The sequence below is a fragment of the Macaca thibetana genome, chromosome X, assembly GCF_024542745.1.
Source record: "Macaca thibetana thibetana isolate TM-01 chromosome X, ASM2454274v1, whole genome shotgun sequence".
Taxonomy (NCBI): Eukaryota; Metazoa; Chordata; class Mammalia; order Primates; family Cercopithecidae; genus Macaca; species Macaca thibetana.
In genome coordinates, this window is record NC_065598.1 from 2783648 (window position 1) to 2810006 (window position 26359).

At 44.1% G+C, this 26359-nt stretch overlaps 1 protein-coding gene across 1 annotated transcript in view; it reads right to left on the reverse strand.

Moving 5' to 3' along the window:
* Window positions 1-8252: 8252 nt before the first annotated feature.
* The window catches only part of LOC126946408 (matrix-remodeling-associated protein 5), a 34338-nt gene continuing 16231 nt past the window's right edge, over window positions 8253-26359 (reverse strand). The window contains exons 3-7 of the mRNA XM_050776644.1: window positions 25547-25676; window positions 24923-25313; window positions 15433-20406; window positions 12435-13335; window positions 8253-11309 (exon numbers count right to left, since the gene is read on the reverse strand). Of these exons, the coding sequence (XP_050632601.1) occupies window positions 9401-11309; window positions 12435-13335; window positions 15433-20406; window positions 24923-25313; window positions 25547-25676 (8305 nt within the window). The 3' untranslated portion in view covers window positions 8253-9400. The remainder of the gene's footprint in view (window positions 11310-12434; window positions 13336-15432; window positions 20407-24922; window positions 25314-25546; window positions 25677-26359) is intronic.

Consider the following 26359-nt stretch of genomic DNA (forward strand, 5'->3'; position numbering starts at 1 on the left):
GTGAGTACAGAGTGAGAGAGAGAGAGTGGCAGAAAGTTGCAGAAAAACAAGAAGAAATGGAACTCAGGAAAAAGAAACATAAGTAAAATCCCTTAATATATAAAAGTTATGGTTGAAGCTAGTGGGATTTATGAGTGAGGAGAGAAAAGAATGGATTGAAGACAGAAAAGAATAAAATTGGGTAAATAAAAGTTGAGGAAGAAAAAAGATATTGCAGTACAAAGAAAATCAGCAGTGGCAGTTATGGTGGGACCCTACCCTAGAACAGATATAAAGAGTAAAGGAATATGTAGAATTTCCAGATTGTTCTCAAAGGTCCCTCGGTCATAAAAAGCTTAGACAATATCATGGATGCTTGCATCATGGTTATACTCACTTGCCCACACATGCACAGAACTGGGCTACTGTGAAAAGCTCGTATGAAGATCACCCTTGCTTTTCTTACATGCTGTAGTTCATTTGAGTGGGTTTCAGGTGGGAAAGGAGAGATAATAAGGGCAGGAATCATTTCCTATCCTTATGGCATTCTACAAGCATCACAAAAACCTAAAAAAAATTGTATCCCTGAAGATACCCAGCAGATAAAGCATTACATTGGGTTAAATGGCAGTGGATGCTTTCCTGGAATCAAAGAAAAGATGATAGTGGGAAAGGAGCATCCTTATTTATGAGAATCCATGATGAGGCAGACATGAGATAAAGGTTTTATACCCCAATCTAAGGATTTTCCGTTTCGCCAGCCTTCCAGGGGCTATCCTTAATTAAATGACGGCATACATTGAGTCAAGTTGAGTGTCAAGCAGATTTGCGGTCTTTCCTAGTACTTCAAATAGTCCACAGGCTCTGTTTACTTTCTTCATCTGGATTTTGATAATCTCTCAGATCTTTATATTATGTTTATTCAGGTTGCTGCTTTTCCCTCTCAAAGTCTTCATCAACAGAAGAGAAAGCAGCCATCTTTCTTCATGCCCCAACACACCACCAACCCAAGGTTGCTTTGTGTCACAGAACTTTACTAAAGTTTTGCAAATATTGGAGAATGAAAATTGTGCATAAGTGGGAACAAATTAAGAAGTAATTATAAATATAACAGTTCATGTGATCCTTATTACTGCCATAAAGCTCAGAATTCAAGGCTTTCCCCAGAGGAAGACAAAATGAGTCAACTTCAGAATCACCTCCCAGCCAAAGAGAAAATTCAAATACCTTTATCATAGCCACTCAAGACATTTTTTAGTATCTACCATATTCCACGCACTGGCCAGGTCAATGCGCACACAGCACTGAAGAAACTAGACACATCTTCAACCAGACATTGTGAGTAGTGGTTCTCTTCTATACCAGTTTTCCTGTCACCCGTTTCCCTGGTCTACTTCCTATATATCTTCAGCTCTGCATGGCAAGGAGGACGTTCCCAACAGAGCTTCTATCAGCTGGCTTGTTACCGAAGTCAGCAGTGGGACCGGTTAGCAGGAGTTTGGAGGAGAAGTGGGAGGAATGGAAGGTGGGTGCATCTCCTCTGTTTCAGCCTTGGGCAGCAACGTTGCAGCCACAAGTGATACATCGTCACTCTGCAACTCACTCTCTGGGATGCCTACTGCTCTAGTTGGGCTCCTCAGCCCTTCCTTTCTCTCTGCCGACAACACCATATAGTAATTTCCCTTGACTGAAAACACTGACTAGCCCCTGAAGCTTTTTCTATTTACATAATCAGAAAGCATCATAGAGTGTTTTCTAAAACAAAAAAGGTACTTTTTCTTTCAGATAATTTATACTACCCTACCAGGGAGTGGACACAGCTTCAGTGTTTTTCTTCTTTTTTTAATGGAACTTTCAAGTTTTGTCCCACCAGCTATATGCAGTGGTTTTCCCAATGACCCAGTAAAGTGAGTGGTGTCATCCCCATTTGACACACACAAAGAAACAGAAGTTTAAGTAGATGACATCTACATTCCCACAGCTATTCAAGAACAGGACCTAAATTCAAGCTTGTGTCTCATTCACTTGAAGTCTTATTTGGTCAGCCATGTTTTCCCAAAGCTCCCCGTTCACCCAAAACCTTGTTTGATTGGCCATGTTTTCCCAAGGCTCTTCACTCACTCAAAGCTTTGTTTCATGGACCATGTTTTTCCAAGGCTCCTAATCGACTCAAAACCTTGTTTGATCAGCCATGTTTTCCCAAGGCTTTTCATCCTCTCAAAGCCTTGTTTGATTAACCATGTTTTCCCAAGGCTCCCATTCACCCAAAACCTTGTTTGATCAGCCATGTTTTCCCAAGGCTTTCCATCCACCCAAAACCTTGTGGATCAGCCATGCTTTTCCAAGACTCCTCATCCACTCAAAGCCTTAATTGGCCATGTTTTCCCAAGTGTCCCATCCACTCAAAACCTTGTTTGATCGGCCATGTTTTCCCAAAGCTCCATGGTTAGGCACAACACAGCACAGCACACACGTTGGTTCTAGTTTTGGTTTCTAGTTCTGGTTATGCTACATGGCTTAGGATGCATAAGCTGCAGCTGAAGTTGGATGGTGTAGGATTGGACCTACACCAATGCTCCAATCTTACACCATTATAGTGGTCATATCTAAGCACCCTTCTTCAGAATTCAACTCTCCCAAGAGTGGTTGTGATTCTTAACTTGAACACACTTTGAAAACCATTGCTCTTCAAAATACTGGAGAAATAATAGCAATAAATATGAAAATAACCAACATATACTGAGTACTTGTGATTGGACAGGTTTTGTTCTAAGAACCTCATCTTCTATTTTCACAATGGCCTTATGAGGTGAGTGTCCTATAAATTTCCTCTTTCCCACAAATCTGAAAACAGAAGCATGCAGAATTTCAACACCACACCAAGGTTCTAATGTCTTCATGGGGGGAGGTATCACACAATATGGTACAAATTAGCACAATAGGTTGCCCCATAGAGGGTTAAATAATAAGAAATATGTGATGGATCACAGTATAGTTTTGCCAAACCACTTCAGGAACAAATGAATTCCAGCGCTAAAGATGCCACTTCCTCATCACATTCTTGCTGCACTTTGTACTCACCCAAGCTTCTCTCTCAGAGATTCTGATTTGTAGGTCAGAGTCTGGTGTAACAGGTGGAATGGCGGCTCCCAAAGATGTGTCTATCTATGTCATAACCTCTGGAACTTATAAATGTGAACTTATTTACATAAGATATAATTGTCTTAAGTATCTCAAAATGAGATCATCCTGGATTAGATGAGCCCTAAATCTATGGACAAATGTCCTTATAGTAGACAGAGGACTGGGAGGCTGAGGCAGGAGAATCGCCTGAACCTGGGAGGTGGAAGTTGCAGTGAGCAGAAATCACGCCATTGCACGCAGCCTGGGCAACAAGAGCGGAACTCCGTCTAAAAAAAAAAATGGGAGAGAGAGAGAGACAGAAAAGGAGACACAGAGGAGAAGGCTACATGGAGATGGAGGCAGAGACTGGAGTGATGAGGCTACAGGCCCAAGGATGCTTGGAACCCACGGGAGCTGGGAGAGGCAGGAAGGATCCTCCCCTAGAGCCTCCAGAAGGAACGGGATACAATTGTAATGGATTGAACCATGGTCTCCCAAAAAGATATGTCCACATCCTAACCCCAGAACCTATAAATGGAACCTTATTTGGAAATAAGGGCTTTGCAGATATACTTAAATCAAGGATCTCAAGATGAGATCATCCTGGATTAGTGTGGCCCTAGAGCAAATGACAGGTGTCCTTCTAAGATACAGAAGAGGAGACACAGATGGAGAGGAGTAGGCCACATGGAGACCAAGGCAGACACTGAATTGATGCCGCCTCAAGCCCAGGGATTCCTGGAGCCTCCAGGAGCTGGGAGAGGCAGGAAGGATCCTCCCCTAGAACCTCCAGAAGGAGCGCAGCTCTGGCCACACTTTGACCTCAGACTGCTGGTCTCCAGAACTGTGAGATAATCAATTCCTGTTGTTTTAAGCCACCAGTTCTGTGGTCATTTGCAATCGCAGTCCCAGGAAATGAAGACACTTGGACATGAGGATGTTTAAATCAATCCAGGAGATGATAACATAAAGCCAACAAGAACCAAAGGTTAAAAAATACTGCTAAAAAGGAAGCCAAACAGCCTCTCTGGATGAAGGTAAACCAACGTTTTTGGTTTTTTTTTGTTTTTGTTTTCCAAAACAGAGTCAGTTCATGCTGGCCATCCAGAAACTCACTAACACTACCCCTCTTAGTTTCATAATTAATCTGTTACTGAACTTCCACCTCCAAAAGACTTGGGTCCTTTTCTTATTTTTGGAGACCGTCTTACGCTGTCACCCAGGCTAGAGTGCAGTGGTGCGATCTCGGCTCACTGCAGCCTCAACCTCTCGGGCTCAAGTGATCCTCCTACCTCAGTCTCCAGAGTAGTTGGGACTACAGGCGTGCACCACCACACCCAGCTAATTTTTGTATTTTCTGTAGAGATGGGATCTTGCTATGTTGCCCAGGCTGGTCTTGAACTCCTGGGCTCAAGCAATCTGCAGGCCTTGGTCTCCCAAAGTTCTGGGATTACAGGTGAGACTTGGGTCTTTAATGACAAAAGTGCAGAAAAGGATCTTGTGGGGTTCAGTGTCTTGCAGACTGAATTCAACAGCAGGGTTGGGGTCTTCCTCATCTTGTCCCACATTCAGCCAAGCTTCATTGAAACAAGAGCTGCCTTTGCAATTACAAACCAGACTTCAAGGACTAGAACCTGGTTGAAGTTTTGTTTTTCTGTGAGGTCCTGAGAGTAATTAATTGGTAACAGTGGACTGTTAGCTAGGGATTTTGCTTGTGTCCACAGGTTTACAAGCACATATACCAGATGGCAGAACTTAGCCATTTAGGGAGAAAAAACAACTATCTTCCAGTTAGTGTATTATTTACAAATAATGATACAGCCATATGTGATTCTGATTAATGATCTGCTCAAATCACACACCTTCGTGTTCTGGACACACTGGTTTAAATGGCTCTTATTTTACCTAAGTCATGAGGTGCTAAGTATCTCTCATCATGACCATTCCTACAAGAAAATTTAAAATATTTGCATTTATTTCTTAGGACGTCTGTAACCAATCACCTCAAAATAGGGGCTTAAAACAACAGTAATGAACTCTCTCCCAGCTCTGGAGATGAGAAGTCTGAGATCAAGGTATCTCAGAGCCATGCTCCCTCTGGAGGCTCTAGGGGAGGCTCCTTCCTGCCTCTCCCAGCTCCTGGTGGCTCCAGGCGTCCCTGGGCATCACTCCAGTCTGTGCCTCCATCTCCACGTGGCCTTCTCCTGTGTCTGTGCCTCCTCTTTTGTCTCTTAAACAGACACCTGTAATTGGATTTAGGGCCCATCTAATCCAGGATGATCGCATCTCAAGATCTTTACCGTAATTACACCTGCAAAGACCCTATTTCCAAATAAGGTCCCATTCCCCGCTTCTGAGAGTCAGAATATGGGCATATATTTTGGGGGCCACTGCTCAATACACTACAATTGTATGCAGTTCCCTCTGGATGTTCTAGGGTAGGATCCTTCCTGCCTCTTCCAGCTCCTGGGGGCTCCAAGAATCCCTGGGCTTGTGGCCATGTCACTCCAGTCTCTGCCTCTGTCTCCATGTGACCTCCTCCTCTGTGTCTGTGTCCCCTCATCTGTCTCTTATAGTGACACTTATTGCATTTAGGACCCATCCTTATCCAGAATAATCTCATTTCCAGATCATTCACATGATCACATCTGCAGACTCTTTTTCCAAATAAGGTTGCACTGACAGGTTCCAGGTAGAGATAATTTTTTTGCAGAATGTTGTTCAACCGATTACAATATCCTACCATGTTCAACCCCAAATGAAACACATTAGACTGTAGTCCAAATATGTCTATTATTTTTAAAAAATTAATTATTACTTTTTAATATTCAGAGACAGGGTCTCACTTTATCACCCAGGCTGTAGTGCAGTGGTGTGATCATAGCTCACTGCAGCCTCAAACTCTTGGGCTCAAGTGATCCTCCTACCTCAGCCTCCTGAGTAGCTGTGACTATGGGCCTGCACCACTATTACATTTTATCTATCACTAGGCCCAAGGTCTCCTTGCTTGAGGCTCGAACTTTTTTCATGATGTTTTTGCTGCCAGGAGAACACGTCCCCCGATTTGTCCATATCATTCTGCCCAGCCATTCTTCTATTCTTGGCTCCATGAAAATGCTACGTCAGCCATCAAAATATAGCTCTTTCTTAATGGGACTACAATCCCACCTGTTTTTTCATCCCCTAGAATCTGAATGCTCTCTGAACCACTTTGAATGTTTCCAAATGCCTCTTCAGCCCATCACCTCATGTGAATGCAGAAATTTGGGTTGATAGGATGTTTTTACCATTTTTTTCCAGGTAAAATTTCACCAAGGTATGTCCTGCAGAAACATTCTCTACACCTAGGAGAATTTACCTCCCCAGATCTCAGTTTCCGCATCATTCACTGAAGCAGGGAGTCCAGATGAATGTGTTTCTAAAACCCTCTGCTGCGTGTATTTATCTAGCACAGTGTTTTCTAACCAGGGATGGTACAGCCTCATGGGGAGAATGTGGCCATGTCCAGAGACCGTTTTGGTTGTCACACTGGGGTGGTGGATGCTCCTGGCATCTGGTGGGTGGAGCCCAGGGACGCTGCTCAACACCCTACAGTGCACAGGACGGTCCCACCACAGAGAATCCTCCAGCCCCAGATGTCCATAGTGCTGAGGCTGAGAAATCCTTAGCATGAGAAACTCAATCTATTATCTATCTATCTATCTATCTATCTATCTATCTATCTATCTATTTTCCATCCATCCATCACCCATCCAACCATCCATCGTCTATTTTTCTATCTACCCATCTATCATCTACCCAACTACCTATCTAATCCACCCAACCATCTCTCATCAGTCTATGTATGTATCTATCCATCTATTGATCATCCATTCAATGATTTATTACCTATCATCTATCTATAATTCATCCAAACATCCATCATCTATTTATCTATATACCTATCTATCTAACATTCACCCAACCATCCATCATTTATCCATCTGTGTATCTGTCATCCATCCAACCATCCACCGTTTATCTATCAATCAATCATCCATCCAACCATCTATTATCTATCGACCTATCTTACTCCTTTCTATATTTATTATCTATTTATATCTATAAATCATCTATCTGTATCAATCTTTATGTCTCCTATCCATATATATTATCTATCTGTCATCTATCTACCATCTATCTATCACTTATCTATCTATATCAATCTTCTGTCAGTTATTTATCTACCAATCTAATCTGTTCTTTATGTCAGTGGCTCTCAGCTAGGAGCAAGTTTGCACCCCCTAAAGGGGCATTTGGCAATGTCCAGAGACATTTTTGGTCATCACAATTTTGGGGGTTGGAGGGGTACTAGTATCTGGTGGGTAGAGCCCAGGGATGCTGCTCAACACCCTACAAAGGACACCCCAGCCCAGAGAATCATCCAGCCCCAAATGTCATTCATGTGCATTTTGAGAGACCTTGCATCATCTGAAGAGCCTGTCTATTGAGGATAAACACTCCAAGCACCACCTCCTCCTCCACCTCTCTGCCTCCTCAGGCCTCTCTTGATATCCAACACACAGTAAGGGCTGTGCAGATATATTTAAGCAGATAAGTGGATTGATGAATGAGAGACAGGCTCTTTGCCTCCCACAGAGTTTAAAAAAAAAATGCATTCTTTAGTTTCCATGACCGACATTCTTTAACAATTGGCGACAGTGCATTTCTTGAAATGCTGACAGTCATATTTTTCCCAAATGTTTATCTTGTCTGCCTTTTTCCTTCCTCTCAGGGGAAGCAAAAGAAGGACAGTTTTGCATATTTGTGGAACACCAGTACATGTATTTCCAGATGTCTCTTTGACAAAAAATTAAAAAAGAAAAATCCTGAAGGATTTCCTAGAACACTGCTTCTCAGTCCCCACACTGTCTTGCTGCATACTGAAATTGTCACTACATGCAAGTGACACTCAAACTCTGCCTTCCTGCCTGCCCAATCTGTCATCAGAAGCATTACCTTTGACTCAGTTTCCTTGCCTGTTAAAAATGTGTAGAGAAGATAATCATTGAGAGAAGGTGAATGAAAGCAGTTTTTTCAACCACGCTGATGGAAACCCAAATTCATGTGACTCTCTTTTGTTTGAAAATAGCATTGTCATCACTGCCTGGTTTTTGGGAGAATATTATTTTATTATCAAATGTACAGTATATTGACCTTAAAAATACAGTACAGCAGTCATGGAAATAACAAGTCTTGTATTATTCATGGGCACAGACTGACTCATGGCTGGGGAAGAAGCAGCCACCTTAGACTGGATGGACAGCTCAGATACTGCAGAGAAATTTCTGAACTTTTAGGAGAAGACTCTAGATTCAATTCTGTAAAGCTATGATGCAGTTTTCTCTTTCCTTTCCTCTCACCTCCTCTGAGCACAGCTTTCAACAAAAACTTTGCATACAAAGAAATCTAATATTGCAGCCTTCCCCACTGCAGGGTTCCTGGAGAAGGTGATATAACAGTGGTTACTGAATTTGAAGGAGGTTGGAGAGGAATTTTTTAAAATTGTATTTCCATGTCTGCTGTAATGTATCCAAGTCTTGTAAAGACCAATAATTTATTAATTTTAATGAGACAGAAAGTATTTCTCCTTCTAGTCTCATCGTCTGATTTGAGAGGAAAAATATATATAAAACATTATATAAAAGGTGAGTTCCAGGAAGAAATGGATTTTTTCATATAAAATGGTAGCTGTATGTATGTAACTCTGAATTTAAAATATATATATATATATATCAATCACTCTGCTTCTAAATCCTTATTGGGCAAGCTGGAGTTTTGAAGTGACAGAGGAAATAACTGAAAGATGACTTGTCAATCTGGAACAAAGTCTACCATGTAAAAACTGCAGCAGGTTAACTAGGTGATGCGTCTTTAATGGGGTAGTGGGGGATTGTTCGTGTCTATGGTTTATTTTTGGTGAATGTTCTGCAGATATCCTATGGACGCTTATGAAGGCAGTTGAGTGGCATTTGCAAAAAAAGAAAAATTGCAGTCAGAGCACAGATACAGCGAATGAAGCCTCTGGAATGATGTAAACACAAAAGAAAGTTCCCAGCGAGGCTGAGCCCTCCTTCTGGTGTCTGTATTGCTTCCTTTTCCCAACAATGGTAGATCAAGTTCAACCTCAACTTGAAACCCACAGGGGGCCACCATGCACTATGACACATTATTTAAGAGCTCCGATTCCCCAGCCTGACTTCCCGTACAAACCGCGCTTTGTTGTCAGTTCCTAAGCAATCATTCTGGAATCCACATTTCAGAAGACATGGATGTAAGTTGTTTTGGAGTCACTGCCGAGAATGTTTTTTGCCATGCACTTGTAGAAGCCGGCGTCTCTCTGTGTGGCATGCTGGATGGTCAGTGATCCCTGGGGGTGAAGAAATCTGTTTCCATACAGACGAGCCTGAACCCCTGCCTTCAGATGCGACTTATCCGGCAACTCCCACGTGATGTCAGCTTTGGGAATCCCCATAGCCATGCAGTTCAGTTTCACGGTGTTCCCGGGCCGGGTGTAGATGACGGGGGTGGGCTCGCTGGTGATCCGGGGAGGATAGGCGATCACAATCACGGGGATGCTGGTGACCGAAGGGCCGTACTCCGTCTCCATCCTGCATACATAGGTACCCCTGTCAAACACCGAGGCCTCACGAACCGCGAGGGTGCCATTGTCCAGAAGGGAAATGCGCCCCAGGGCTTGGGGGCCCTCCAGACGCATGCCGTTGGGGAGCGTCCAGGAGAAACGTCCCTGCCCAGCCCCGGGAGGGGTGCAGGGGAGCTTCAGGGTCTCACCGTTGATGATGCTGACCAGGTTATGATACTGCTTGTTTGCTTCTGGTTTCAGCCCCACCTTCAGGGAGACCAGCCTCTCCGTGTGGCCAGCGGCGTTGCGGGCCACGCAGCGGTAGGCCCCGGCATCCACCGAGGAGAGACCGCTGATGTGGAGCATGCCGTCAGCCTTGTGGTAGAAGCGCTGCAGCTGCTGTCCGCTCTGCAGATCGGTGCCATTGGGAAGGACCCACACCAGGCTGGGTGTCGGGCTCCCCGCGGCAGAGCAGTTGAGGCTGATGGTGTGGCCCGCCATGGCCGTGATCTTCTCGCTGATCGGGTCGTGGAAGATGGGTTTCTCCATGGGCTCCAGGACAGTGAGCTGCACGATCAACCTGGCCTCCCCTCCCTCGTTGCGCGCCATGCATACTAGCTGAACGGAGTCGCTCTTCCTCAGACTCCTGATGTCTAGGGAACCGTTGCCATGGACAGTGACCCGATTTCCATAGTATGGAGCTGGCAGAACCACACCCTCGGGAAAAGCCCATAACACCCTCGGGGTGGGGATGCCTTCAGCTCTGCAGTCAATCAGTTTCCGACTGCCCCCGGCTGCTATCTCCCGCACAGTGGTGATGGGGTTGGGGCTACCGTTGATTTTGGGTGGCTGGACATTGACGTGAATCCACACGGTCTTCCTATCCTCTCCGGCGCTGTTCCTGACCAGGCAGGTGTAGTTGCCACTGTCAGAGCGCTGGGCTTTCTGAATAAGGAGAGTGCCATCTTGGTATATCTGATACTTCTCAGAGGCGGTGGGGATCACCCGGTTGGTTGGGGACAACCAAGTCACCTTGGGCATGGGTTCTCCTTTGGCCTCACAGGCTACAGTGGCCACGTCTCCATAGGGCACCTGAACCGCCAAGTAAGTCTTGTTCCGGATGGTGGCAGGCGCTGTCACCACCTTGACTCTGACTCTCATCTCGTCCTTCCCGACCTGATTTTCGGCAAAGCAGGTGTAGTCTCCTTCCTCCCTCATCCCCACTTCGTTAAAGTAGAGCGTCCCATTGTTGAAGACGACATAGCGCTTGGTGCGTCCACCGCTGTCATCTGACTGCATGAAGGAGTTCACCAGACTCCCATCCGGGAGGCTCCAGGAGATCTCAGGATTGGGAAGCCCGGTGGCCACACAGTCCACTTTCAGGTCACCCCCATAGAAGACTTTGTGGTCGTTCTCCTCCTTGTGCTCAATCTTGGCCGGTTTCATCACCACATTCACCTTGAGCACCACGTAGTCGTCACCAACCTTATTTCGAGCTACGCACAGGTAATCTCCAGCGTCTTTGTCCGTCACTGATTTTACCACCAGGGTCCCGTTGGCAAACACCTTGATTCTACTATCAAAACTACAGAAAAAAAGAAAAAGGAGTAGATGTCAGTTTCCCAAATGCTCTACTGTGGCATTAGGTCACTGGAATAACACAAAAATAGTTGGTTCTGTGATGCATCAGCCCAGATGGCTACTATTGCAAAATGCCCAATGGTTTGATCCACACACACTTGCAGGAATAGGATTGACATCTTCGACTACGTTTCATGCCCTTGAACCCATGGTCAGGCCAACCTAACATCAGATTCAACAGGGAGTTCTTATTTGCAGTCAATCACTTTCCACAACCTTCTCCAGGCTGTAAAAACCATTGGGCAAGAGAGGAGGAAGTTAAGTATTTGTTAAGAAGTTAGGTATTTCTTCTGGATCCGAGTTTAGAGGGACAACATTTCATTGCATAAAAATCACACACTGGGCCAGGAACAGGGGCTCAGGCCTGTCATCCCAGCACTTTGGGAGGTCAGGGTGGGAGGATTGCTTGAGGTGAAGTGTTCGAGATCACCCTTGGGAACATAGCAGATCCCATCTCTACAAAAAGTAAATAATAATAATAATAACAAGCCGTGCCTCGTGGTGTGCACCAGTAGTTTCAGCTACTCAGGAGGCTGAGGCTGGACGATCGCTTGAACACAGAAGTTTGAGGCTGCAGTGAGCTATAATCACACCACTGCACTCCAGCCTGGGCAACAGAGTGACACCCTGTCTCTAATGAATTTATTATTATTATTAGTTGAGATGGACTGTCACTCTGTCGTACAGGGTGGAGTGAAGTGGTGTGATCTTGATTTACTGCAACCTCCACCTCCCGGGTTCAAGCAATTCTCCTGCCTCAGCCTCCCGAGTAGCTGGAACTACAGACACTTGCCACCACGCCCGGCAAATTTTTGTATGTTTATTAGAGACAGTGTTTCACCATGTTGGCCGGGCTGGTCTCAAACTCCTGACCTCAAGTGATCTGCCCACCTTGGCCTCCCAAAGTGCTGGGATTACAGGCGTGAGCCACCGTGCCCTGCTAATTAATTTCATTTAATTTTATCGGACGCAGGGAGCAGTGTGTGTGCATATTCATCCTGAAAATGGACTCATATTCGTTGGGGCCACCAGCCCAGCGATTTACAGGAAGCCACGCAGAGCCGCCTACCTGAAGAGCGCGTCGATCATCCTCTTGGAGGGCAGCCTCCAAAGGATGCGCGGCCAGGGGTCCCCCGAGGCGCTGCAGTCCAGCTTGAGGGTCCCTCCGTACCTGACGTCCGTCCTCCGCGGAGAGGTGCCCGTGATGCGCGCGTTGGCTGCTGCACGCTGCACGTTCAGCTGCACTGTCCTGCGCGCGGAGCCCACCGGGTTGGCGGCCACGCACTCATAGCGCCCGCTGTCCTTGGGCGCGAGGTTGCGGATGTAGAGCGTCCCGTTGGGGAAAACGAACAAGTTCCCGTGGAGGAACTGCGAGGGGCGGATCTGGGTACCGTCCCCGAGCACCCAGCGCACGCTGGGCAGGGGCGCAGCCTTGGCAGTGCAGTGAATGTGAATGCTGAGCCCAGGGGGCAGCGAGATGTTCTCCAGCTTCTCCTGGTGGATAACCGGGGGCAGTGCCGCCACATGCAGGCGGATGGCCAGGCTGTCCGCCCCGGCTGCATTGCTGGCCACGCACTTATAGACGCCTCTGTCTGAGAAGGACGCCTCCTTGATGGAAAGGGTTCGGTTTTCGTGCAGGGTGATGCGGCCCTCCACGGGGGATACAGTTTGCCACACCCTCCTGTCTGGGAAGATCCAGGAAATTTGGGGGGCTGGGGTCCCTTTGGCCAGACACTCCATTGCAATGGTGTCTCCCAGGTAGACGGTGACGTCCTGGTAGTGGGAGGCTAGGATTTGAGGTTGCTGCACGGTGACCGAGAGCAAGACCACCATCCGGTCCAGGCCGTGCAGGTTGCTGGCGGTGCACATATACTGGCCTCGATCTTGCACTTGAACCTGCCGTATCACTAAGGTACCGTTCTTGAGAACCTCAAACCGTTGTATCCTGGTATTCGGAGTCATAAGAGCTCCTGGAGAAAAGTAACACAGTCAGCTTTGGCATAAACTGTGCCCTTTTGATAATGCTCAAACGAGCAGTATTAGTTAATCTAATTCTCCACTTTATCACTCAGACAGCAAAAGCAAATGTAGAAGGTAGAATGTTTTAGTGTTTTTTAAAGGTTTTTTTATATTTATTTTATTTGTTAGAGATAGGGTATTGCTCTGTCTCCCAGGTGAGGGTGCAGTGGTACAATCATAGCTCACTGTAGGCTCAACCTCCTGGACTCGGCCTTCTAAGTAGCTGGGACTATAGGTGCAGGCCACCACTCCTGGATAATTTTATTTTTTTTTTTTTTTTTGTAGAGACATGGTCTTGCTGTGTTGCCCAGGTTGGTCTTGAACTCCTGACCTCAAGTGATTCTCTTGTCTTGGCTACCCAGAATGCTGGGATTACAAGTGTGAGCCACCACACCCAGCCTGTTTTGGTGCTAACCGTTAAAGAAATGAAAAACTGAGATATCATCTCATGCCTGCTGGAATGTCTATTATCAAAAAGACCAAAAACAACAGACACTGGTGAAGATGTGGAGAAAAGGGCACCCTCGTACACTGTTGGTGGGAATGTAATTTGGTACAACCACTATGGAAAACAGTATGGAAGTTCCTCATAAAACTAACAATAGAGCTGCCTATAGTCTAGCAATCCCACTACTGGGTATTTAGACAAAGGAAATAACGTCAGTGTGTTGACAAGACATCTGCACTCCCGTATTTACTACAGTGCTATTCACAACAGCCAAGATATGGAATTCAGCTAAGTGTCCATCAATGAATGAATTGATAAAGAGAATGTGGCATATATGCACAATGAAATACCATTCTGTCTTTTGTTTTTCTTTCTTTCTTTTTTTTTTTTTTTTAAAAAAGAAGCGCCACTGCACTCCAGCCTGGGCGACAGAGCGAGACTCCGTCTCAAAAAAAAAAAAAAAAAAAAAAAAAAGGAAATTCTGTCATTTGCCACAACATAAATGAACCTGGAGGACATTAGGTTAAGTGAAATAAACCAGGCACAGAAAGACAAATACTGCATGATCTCATTTATATGTGCAATGTAAGAAAGTTGAACTCACTGAAGCTGAAGCAGATAGTGGTATGGTGGTTACCAGGGGATGGGGATGGGAGTAAAGGGAAGATATTAATTAAAGAGTATGAAGTTCAGTTAGGAGGAATATGCTTAAGTGGTATTATACTCATGGCAACTACAGGTAATAACAATTTAGCTTATACTTGAAAATTGTTGAGAGTAGATTTTGTGTTGTCATCACACACATACGAAATAAGTATGCTATAAAAAAAAGGATAGATAAAAAGAATGTTTTGTTTCTCTTTTTCATTTTTACACTAGTCCCAGAAACAGGGCCATCTTCAGGCAAAGGAGGGCAAACGTGGGTTTAATAGAGAATTCTAGAAGCAGGCATGAGTCCCAGCCACTTCCAAGGTGAGCTAAGATGGCACAAGCTCAATTACTAGAGACACAGCCTCCCCTTTATTTATTTATGCTAATGCTGTTCTCCTGAACTCCTCGGGCTAGCTGGCTGCATGGGCATGCCAGGCTTGCAGTGGCCAGCCACCCCTGCCCAGAGAGGCCCTTGAGTCCATAAGAAAGGTGAATTAATCCTAAAGTAAGACTCCGGTAACTCTCTCCTACACAAACTCTGGTTAAAGTGTAGATTGGGTACATATGGACATTAAGATAGGACAAATAGACCCTTGGGACTACTAGAGGAGAGAGGGAGGGGTGGCAAGGGCTGAAAAATCCACCTATCGGGTGCTGTGCTAGCTACCTGGGTAATGGGATCATCTGTGCCCCAAACCTCAGCATCATGCAATCTACCCGTGCGACAAACTTGCACATGCTCCCCCTGCATCTAAAACAAAAGCTGAAATTATAAAAATAACAATAAACGCTTATTCAAGTAAAAACAATTCCCCAAATGTGTTATAAAAATTTCTCCTAATGTGCTTATGTTGTTCAACACATGCTGTTTTAATGTATTATATTGCTAGCCAATAAAATAAAAATTGACCAAAAAAAAAAAAAAAAAGTAGATGCTTAAACATCTTACCTGTGGAAACCTTTGTCCAAGTAATGAAAGGCTTTGGTTTTCCTGTTGCCTCACAGGGGAACACAGCATCTGTCTCGGCAGTGATGGACACAGTCTGTGGGGACTTGGTGAGGATCTGGGGCTTTTCCCCAAGAGACCAGAATTTGGATGCAGGCGGTCCTCCTGCAAAGAACTTTGAGCTGCTCTGGTGGAAGCTTCCTGAGGACTGGACAGAAGATGTTACAAAGGAGACAGAACTCTGGGTGGAGGAGACCAGAGGGGTATTCTGTAAGTTAGTTGAGGGTGACCCCGTGGTCCGCGGAGTGTGCAACAACGGAGGTGCTGGAGGGCCAAAGTCCAGATGGAAGGTGCTATGGGAATGTATCCTGTTGTAGGAACCTGGATTAACTTTTCTCTCTCTCATTACTGGGGCAGGAGAAGTGGGTATCTGGGGTCTCAGGGTGACTCCCAGCTGTGGAAAAGAAAGAGTCCTGTTGGTAAAGAAAGGGAATCTTCCATTGGAATAATGAGGAATTCTTGGACTGGGAGGCTTTCCAACTGGGTTTCTTGCCTCAGGGATGTTGTTATTTCCAAACACTTTGGAGTAGCCATTGAATTGGTCAGTTCTTCGGTCAGCAAACTTACTAGGAATGCTGGGTTTGGACATGTGCAATGGGAGAGGAGTTGTTGTACTTGATAATCTTGGAGTTGTAAACTGCTTGTTCTCTGGTAAAGACCTAGAAGGATATGTAGTTATTTCTGGTTTGTTGGTCCAGTGATGAGGTGGCTGGAAAGTTACAAAGTATCTGGAAGCACTTTGTGTGGACATTTCAGGCAGCCTCACTGCTCCTGTTGGTAGGAACAGTTTGGGTTTGGCAGGGACTCTGGTTAGTTGATGAGAAGCATGAACTCTTCCATCCTGGTGGTGGCCATCTGGGCCATGTGGTAGACTCCTATTATCAAATACTTGCTTCTCCAATTCCAGCTTTATAGACAAGTTAAATGCATCCTGGTCGGAAGAGGGTGTTGATAATTCATTTGGCCCTGACATATGCTGTGTCCCTTCATTGTTCACTGGGGCTGCTTTGGTTTCTGGATTCCTCACATAATTCAAGAAAACATTTTCCTTGGAATCTCTAGATGTTTGAGATGTTCTTGGACTGAGAAGTGCTGGCTTAGTGGTGGTGGTTTCTCCCAAAGACATGAGAATCGTGCGTGGGGACGAGGATGCTAGCTCTTTCATCTGGGCGGCAGTAGGGGTGTGATTCTGTGGTCTAGTTTCAGAGAGTAGAATAGCTACAGTGGTTTCATGATGATCTTGATCAAGAGTGGTGGTTTCTGCCTGACTTGAAGACACCTGCACTTTTATGCTGGAGAGAGTTGTGGAAGAACCAACTTCTTCCTGTTGAAATGGTGTGGAGACTGTCACAGAGGATGAAAACTCAGAAGTAAAATCCACATCCTCGAGCTCTTTAAGAAGGGGAGGGTCTGTAAGGTTTTCCCCAGAAGTAGTAACAGGTATGTCTGTCTGTAGCCTCCCAGGCTGGGCTGTCCTTGAGGGATTCCAGGTTGGAGTTCCTGGAAAGCCTACAGGAGAGGATTCTTCCTTAAATTCTCCTGTAGTGGAGACCAAGGAGCAAGAAGTTGGTATGACATTAGTAATTGAGTCACCAGTGACTAAAGTGTCACTTTTATGTTTGTCGACATTTGTGGCATCATCATCCTTAATTTCTTTTCCATCTGTTGTGGGTTTATATGTGACTGGAAGTGTCTCTTGGATTTTATGGTAAGATGAATATATTTTTCTGGTGGTTGTCATGTAATCTAAGGAATCATAAGGGCCCTCAGTTTTCAGAGAAACAGTTGTAGGCAAAAGTATAGTTTCTGAACTGGGAGTAACAATGTTTCTATGTTTATTTTCTGGAGAAGGGCTGGGCTTAGATCCGGAAGCTCTTGAGCTCACTGTAGAAGGGGTATATCGATGTTTGTTTGGCCTCTTCCCGTGTTTTCTCCGTGGCGTTCCCTTGGATATGGGTTCTGCATTCTTCTCCATTTCCAACTGTTTGGGGGTATTAACTGTGTTATCCACCCAAGCTGTAGGAACCGGAGAACTCTCCACTTGATTTGAAATCTTAATTTCAAGTGCTTGAGTTGGTTGAGTAGAAAAAGTCTCTGATGGGGCAAAAGTTGTGGGTGGGGTTTGCTTGTGTCGGTGGCGGAATTTGTGGGGGCGTAATCTCTTTCTCCCATTGGGTCTCCTTCGAGGAGGGTGAGTGGTCATGGTGGATGACGAAGCAACTTTTTGCCTTGGAGTTGTTGTTGCTGTTGTGGTGTCTTTGTCTAGCAGGGTGCCAACTGTGGTTTCTGCAGGCTTCTTAACTGGAGACACACTGCTCATTATACCCAGTGTGGAGTCAGGCAAAGTGATGGATTTGCTCTGTTGGCCTTCACTCTCAGAACTTCTGGAGTGTGTGGGGTCTCCCGCTAGCATATCTCCTCCCTGTAGTGTCTGAGACTTCTCTTTCATACCTGTTTTAATCAGTAAGGTGTCTTGAGTGCTTAAACTACTTTTCACAAGCTGGATGTTCTCTGTCGGTCCTTGTAAATGTGATTTGCCTGGGACACCTTGTTCACCTATAGTAGAATCCTCAAATGACTTTGATGTACTAGAGTCATTAACCCAGGTGGTGGGGATTGGAGTAATGTGTGCAAAGGTGTATTCTTTCATGTTATCCTCATGTGTTTGTGAATTAGTCTCCAAATCTGGGTCAAAGTATTGCGCAGGCTCAGACTCAGCCAAGGAGACAGCATCCAATGGAGGCTCATACTCACTGGATGTGGGCTCTGGTGAGGATCCAACATCTGCTGCAGACCAACCCTCTGTTGCCGTCTCTTCATGGGTGGGCTCTTCATAGACTGTGTCTAAGGTGTGCAGAGTAGGAGATGGTTCATAAGGCTCAGATATAAGTGTAGGGGCTGCAGTCCACTTCAGGTCGCCTTCAGTGGAAGTTATCTCCTCAGTCTTCTCGGAAAACTCATAAACAACTTCTTCCAGAGGTGTGCTTGTTACTTCAGGTTCAACAAGAATAACTCCATTGTGGTTGTGTTCTAGTCCCATGCTGGCTGAGGAAATGGTACTCAAAACGTGCTTTTCTTCACCAAGTAGAGGTACATCTGCTGAGGATTCTTCAGCACTGGTCGCTGTCTGCACAGGAGATGCTGACGGGGGAGAAACAGCAGGCAAAGGTGGTGTGATTTCTAGACTCAAGGATGGAAGACTTGTGGTTTTAATCACTGGGGGTACTTCTGTGCCCTTAGGGAGATTTTTCCCACGGACTTTAGCTAAAATGTCAGCCCAGTGCTCTGGATTAATCTGTTTGTTTGCCATGTTTATCCTTCGTCTGGATTCAAACACTCTGCGACCTTCTGCAACATTGGTCTCTGGTTCTTTTTCCGAATGCTTCCAGAGTTTCAGCTTTCTTCTCCCTTTCTTGGCTTTCTTATCTCCATTGATGGCATCATCCTTTGTTTTGAGGAACACCTCTTGGTCCTTTGGATGCAGAAGTCTCCTTGAAGTGTTCTCTTCATCTCCCATGCCTGAGCCCCCTTCATCCTCCACGATGTCTTCTCTCACTCTGGAAAGAGCCTTTGCACCTGGGCGTCGGCCTCTTTTGGATGGCGAGCCAGACCCTTTCTTGGTCACTGTGATTCCCACGGTAAAATGGTCTGCCCCTTGCTGGTTGACAGCCACACATCTGTAGTAACCACTATCGCTGACTTGGACCTTTGGGATGGAAAGAGTTCCATTTGGCAGCATGTATACATGTGATGTGTTAGTCAAATCATTAATTATCCTTCTGTTTGGAAGAATCCAGCTAAGGTGGGCTTCGGGTATTGCTAAAGCATTGCAAGGCAACATCACCGGCTCTCCTGGGTTCTTGCCAATTGTCACTGTGTCTTTCTCGGCTGGCTGAGTGGAGGGAGACTGCACAAGTACCCTATATACCATGCGGTCCATTTCATCCCTCACTTGAGCAATGCACTGGTACAAGCCCGAGTCAGATGGCTCCATGGACTTGATCCTTAGCCAGCCACTGCTGAGAATGGAGAACTTGCTGTCTGGGTCATCCATGGGCGCTTTCAGGATGGAGCCATCTGGAAGCACCCAGAAGATAGACGGACTCTCAGAAGCTTTCACATTGCAGCTCAACTGGCATGGACCCCCTTCCAGGACAGTCTGATCTCTTTGCACAGCTCCACTAGGCTCAATCATTACCCAGCTTCTGCCCCGAGCCTGCCTTGTATCTTTGGGGGATATTGTTTGAGAATACTGGGTGTAGTAGGAAAGTAGCACCTTCTTGGCCGTACTCTGACGTCGGTTCAGCTGGATATCTATGGATGGCTGCATGACCCATTCTGGTTCTGCAAGAATCTGGGCTCTCACGCCTGTGTAGTAAAGAGCTTCCTCATCAGCATTCTGCCTGTACTGGTAGCTGACTCTGGGGTCTTTGCTGAGCATGAGCTCTCTGTGTAGCTTCACGGGAACTTCACTGTAGTATGCTATCAATTTCCATAGCTTTTCATAGTTTTCCCGGGTCATTGGACACTCAAAGTCCAAGGCAACTGTTGCATTTATGTCAATATCTGGAGGATCCGTTTGGTTCAAGTGAATTTTGTACACATCCATTGGTTTCTTGATGTCACAGACCAAGTTCACCATGTTCCCGTGCTCGTCAGTCATGTTCAAAGAGACATTCCACTGGGAGAGTTGGAATTTCTCCATGATGAGCTGGCTGTCACCATCCTCTTCTTGTTCTTGCTCCTCCTCAATACTGCTGCTCCTGTTCTGTCTCAGAGGAGACTCTATGGAAGGCTTCAGACAAGTCATGTCCTTCAGCTTGTGAATCTCATGTTTGTACAACTTCTTTGGACTGAAGCACATTGCACACAACTGACCACCTTCATAAGCTTTGTCCTTTTTACACTTCAGAATTCCTAAAACAAATAAGCAAATAGACACTCAATAGCGTAAGGAGCCAAAGAAAAGGCACGCCTTACACATGGCCAGAGAATAAAGCCTATGTTTGTGTCTTTATCACCCAGCTGTAATCCCATAACCAAGGAATCCTATACATGAGTTGCCTTTGAGGCTTCATGTTAAACCACAGTTTTAGCACACTGTGTGGTAACTAACGGGTGCTTTATAACTGCTTAACCATTAATAATAATTTTTACTTAAAAATACCTTAAAATACTTACTAACGGGTATTTAAAAAGCGTTTCTAAGTTAAAGAAAGCAACTTCACTCACATACATTATACAATGTACCTTCTGTGAAAGTTTAGGAGAATCTATATAAATAACTGCAAAGTGGGGAAACATTTCTAGGTAAAAAGATGAATCTTTGCATGTATCACATCATATCTACTTTTTGTTGTTTTTTCATCTTGATATATATATATACCAACATATATTAAAAAATCTTGAAATATATCTATCTCAATATATACAAATATGTATCTATCTTAATAGATATATATTTATATAATATATACATAAATAATAGATATATTTTTATATAATACATAGATATATATCTATCATAATATATAAACATATATTGATATATCAATAAATATGTATTAATATGTAGATATATAGACATATAATCAATGTTTATGTATGTCTAAATATATATAAATAATATATAAATATATATGGATATAAATATATAAACCTGTGAAAGCATTTTCAGATAAAAGGAAGAATCTTTGGCATGTATCACATCATATTTACTTTTTTAAATTGTTACATAAAAATATATAAATGTATAGATGTATATATATTTATAAATAGATAATCAGCATATTTATATTATAAATAATTTATAAACATATAATAATACATAATTTATATGTTTATATATAAATATATATAATCAATGTGTATCTAGGTAGCTATGTCTATATTTATAACTCTCTATATATTTATAAATTTATAATATATAATGTATATATAATCAATATGTATGTATCTAGGTAACTATATATAACTCTATATAAATTTATAACATATAATTTATATATAATCAATATGTATCTATGTAAGAACTATATATTTATATCTATATATGTATAAATTTATAATACATAATTTATATATAATCTATATGTATGTATCTAGGAACTGTATCTATATTTATAGCTCTGTATATTTATAAATTCATAATATATAATTTATATGTAATCATTATGTATGTATATAGGTAACTATATTTGTATTTATAACTATATGTATACATTTATAATATATAATGTATATATAATATATAATATATACAATATAAATATAATGTATGTATAATCAATATGTATGTATCTAGGTAACTATATCTATATTTATAACTCTCTCTATAGTAAATACTTCACAGAGGGTTTGCTTTTGAGTTCACATTGTCCTCTTAGTCTCCTGGATATGAAATCCTCTGGAATTTTCTTCATCCTTTCTGGCCACAACTCAGTCTCAGTCACTGCTTCCTCCTCCTCCTCTGCCTGAATCTTTGCTGACTGGGTCCTCCTTGACTTGGTCCTAAGCCCCTTTCTTTCCTGGTCTGCTTCAGCATCAATGGTCTCTCCCACATGTGTGGTTCCAATTACCATCCACCTGCCAGTGATGACTATCTTACAAGCTTCTCTAGTCCAAACACATTCTCTGAGTTCCACACCCCATTGCCTCTTTATATGTCTTTTTAGATAGCATGAAGGCTCCTCGAACTGACATCTACGAAACAAACTTATATTCTCTCCCTGACCTAAATGTAGAGTCTCGTGCCTGTTCTATCTCAGTAAGTGATGGCATACTCTCTCAGCTTGGGAAACTGGAAGACTAGGAGTTTTTCTTAATAGTCCTCTGCCTACTTCTGCCCATTCACATTGGGAAGAAGCCAGTCATACTGCTTCATCTATGACTTGGAGAATTATAAAACTCCTAACTGGCTTTGCCATCTTTCCTTTTGCCCTCCTGACCATGGTTTTCTGTGTGACTTTCAAAGTAAACACCTCAACATGCAAATAGGATTGTTTTGCACGTCTCCCCCCAACACACATACACACACTCACACTCATACCCACACACATACATGCTGTGAGACAAACCAGCAAACATCAGCAGCATTTCACAAAATCCCTTGGCCAGCTCAATTTCAGGGTTCAGGGAATGAGCACAGCCTATAAATGAATGCCCTGAAGATGATGAGCAGGATGGAGCACAGGTCCGCATGTCACTTGCCTGAATCACTGCACTTTTAGAAAAGATGAGTTCAATGCACCTAGCCCCTGCCTCTTTCTGCACATAAGATAATGTCTGGCAGGATTAATGACTATGCCTCTGTAACCTGTAAGCAGATGTCCCCTGGCACCCAAACTTTGATGAGAATCAGCTCTAATGTAACCTCTGAGCACATCTGATGTGAATTCTGACCACATTTGATGTGACTTCTGAGCACCTGCAGAAGCTCCACCACCTGTGTATAAGCTGTGGGCTGAAACACTGCTATGGAACAGTCTAACAGAAACTCTCTGAAAGATTCTGGGATTGCAATCTTCAGAAAGGCTCACTATTAAGACTAACTTTAATACTTTAAAATCTTGGGTTTATTTCACATACATGCAAATCTACACATATGCAGATGTACACACATGCACACAGACACATAGATGCATAGACATGCACACACAAAGACATGCATGAGCATCTCCAGACAGTAGCAGAGATGGTTCTTTGCCCAGCAAAGTTTTATGGGTCCACATCCATAATGTAGTGCTAATGCTACAAAATAGCCATCCAAATGCATTTTCAGGCTCCCTTGCATTCACTGGGGTGTGAGGACTGGTTCTCACGAATGGAATATGAGTGGAGGAGGTGTGTGTCTTTTCTGGTTAATACCATTCACAAGTGGGTATACCTCTGTCTTTCCTCCATCCATTGCTTGATGGTCTCTTGGAAGGAAACTCTAAAAGCTAAGAAAAAGCAAGCCTCTTGAACGTCTAGCAGTAAAGACTCCCAAGCAGCAAATTGAGCAAATCTAATGATGTTGAGTTGGAAATAAGTTTAGAAGCTGCAAGGAACAGACGGGAAGACAGTGTGGCTAGAAATAGATGAATAAGTAGAACAATGGGACCACCATGCTAGAGGATAGTGGGGACAGGTGGAGCGACCATTGTGTGGAGACTTCTTGGAGGGAATGTGCAAATGTGCATCTTATCCTAAGAGCAATGAAAATCAGTTACGCAGAGGTGTGGCCTGGCTGGATGCACATTCTGCAAAAATGTTCTCACTGCTTTGTAGAGAGTGGGTGGAAAACAGGGCTGACAAGGCCATGGGGACACTTGTTTAGAATGCTCCCCTTTCCTACCAGAGAGAGAAGGAAAGGAGCCTGATCCAGGCCAGCGGCTGTGAGAATGGAGTTGAGGAAATAGATCCAGGATATGGTAAACACAATGCAATCTGAGGATGGGGATAGGTTGCAAGGTAGGGCTTAGAGAAGGGGGAGAAAAGAAGGAAGGAAGAAAGGGAAGAAAATGATGGAGGGAGGGAGGGAGAAAGGGAGGGATGAAAGAAAGGACAGAAGGAAGAAAGGAAGGCAGTAGAGAAGTCAGGAGGAAGGAAGGAAAAAAGGGAGGGAGGAAGGAAGAAGCGAGCGGGGGAAGGTGGGAAGCAGGAAGGGAAGGAAAGAATGATGGAAGGAAAGAAGGAAGGAAGGAGAGAAGGAAGGAGTAAAGGAGGGAAAGTGGGAACCAGGGAAGGAAGGAGAGAAAGAGAGAAAGAAGGAAAGAAGGAAGGAAGGAAGGAAGGAGAGAAGGAGGGAAGGAAGGAGAGAAGGAAGGAAGGAGGGAAGGAAAGAAGGAAGGAAGGAAGGAGAGAAAGAAGGAAGGAAAGAGGGAAGGAAGGAAGGAAGGCGAGAAAGAAGGAAGGAAGGAAAGAAGGGGAGAAAGGAATCACAATCTACTTTGTTGCAACTGCTACATATAAGTCCTGGTTGTTGCCATAGCTCTCTGGATCAATACTGAGCATCGCTTCCCTGTCCATAAAATAACGACCTTGTAGCCACTCCTCACCAGCCTGCTCTTTTCTAAGCATCCTTTGTAACTTTCTCATGGAACATGCATTCACAGCCCCTCCCCAGTCCCAGTTTCCCACATTAAGCTGCAGTTCAAGGCTGGCATGATTCTCCAGATACCCATTCCATGGCAACCCACATCACCTGTATGTAACTGATTACATTGACCACTACATTTCACTAAGGGATAACTGCATTTGCATTGGGGAATGAAGGTGGCTTAACATTTAAGTGGTAACGTTTAAAGTGTGGGTTCCTATCTTACTGATTGGGTGCTCAGATTTCATCCAAGGCAAGATGAATAAGTCAATATAAGAACCTTGGAGAAAGGAACGTCTCCAAAAAGATAAAAGAATGTGCAGCTAGGAGTGGTCTACTCTCCTCTCTTCTTACCTCTGGATTTTGCATCCCATTCCAAAAACCATCTCATCTCACAATCACAGGTCCACGGATTTCCCTGCAAGTAAAGATTCTCCAGAAGCGGCATGTTCTGAAGCATGCTGGCAGGAAGAGTTCTAATCATGTTCTCCGCTAAGTAGAGGTGCCTTATGGTGGAGAGTCTGAAATAATCCAGAAATGTGAACGTGGAGAAGGTGCTGGGGTGCAGCTGGTGGAGCAGATTTCCTTCCAAATGGAGTAGTCTCAGGGATGTTAAGCCATTGAAAGCCTGTGGGTGGATAAACTCGATCTTGTTGTGGTCAATGTGCAGCCTCATTAAGTTAGAGAGACCCTGGAGGGTCTGTCCTGTGATCACTCTCAGCTTGTTGTAGCTGAACTTGAAAACCTACAAGGGCAGGGGAAAACAAAACAAAACAAAAGGCTCCTGTTTATAGTTTAAAAGCCACAGCCCCAAATAGAAACCAGTACAAAGGGCTGGAGAATAATAACATGGAACTTGTCTTTCATGTCAAAAAATAGCCGTTTTATTGATCATTAAGGAGAATGACATAGTTTCCATTCTTTATTACTGGTCTTAGAGGATGCAATTAGTGACACTTACAAATGCCGCGGGTTTACCTGAAGAGAGCTGAGGTCTCTTAAAGCTCCGTCGGGGATGCTTGGGATCTCATTGCCGTGAATCATAAGTAACTCCAACTTGGTCAGTCCTGCAAATGAAGTTTCTGACAGGGCCTGTATGCTATTAAACCTAAGGAATAGTAATAATAATTATTATTAAGAAAATAAATAGCAAATGCTTAACTCCCACATGGGAAACATTCTCTAGCCTGCCCAAGAGCAAATTAGTACAATGGTGAGTTTATTTATTTATTTATTTATTTATTTATTTATTTATGACAATCTTACTCCGTCACCCAGGCTGGAGTGCAGTGGTGCAATCGTAGCTCACTGCAACCTCCACCTCCCAGGCTCCAGCAATCCTCCCACCTTAGCCTCCCAAGTAGCTGGAAGCACAGGCACAGGCCACTATCCCTGGCTAATTTTTTATTTTTTATTTTTGTAGAAACAGGGTCTTGATATGTGCCCAGCCTGGTCTGGAACTCCTGGCCTCATGTGATCCTCCTGCCTGGGCTCCCAAAGTGCTGGGATTACAAACATGCGCCTGGTCACTGCACCTGGTCATGAAATAGTGATTCTGAGGTTATAGGGGTGCCATTCCGAAAGATGTTTATCCCTTTGTGTCCCTATCTCTGGAGTCAAGAAAAAAGTGACACATATTTATTTGTCTTCGTTCTGTTAAGGAACATTCATGGAGAACTTCGACTTGGAATATGCTAATGTGATCAGGAGGCTATTTGGTGTCCATCAGTAGGATTTAGAATTCAACATGAGGCTGTTCCACATGTCTCTTTCTTGGAAACTCTGTGCTGA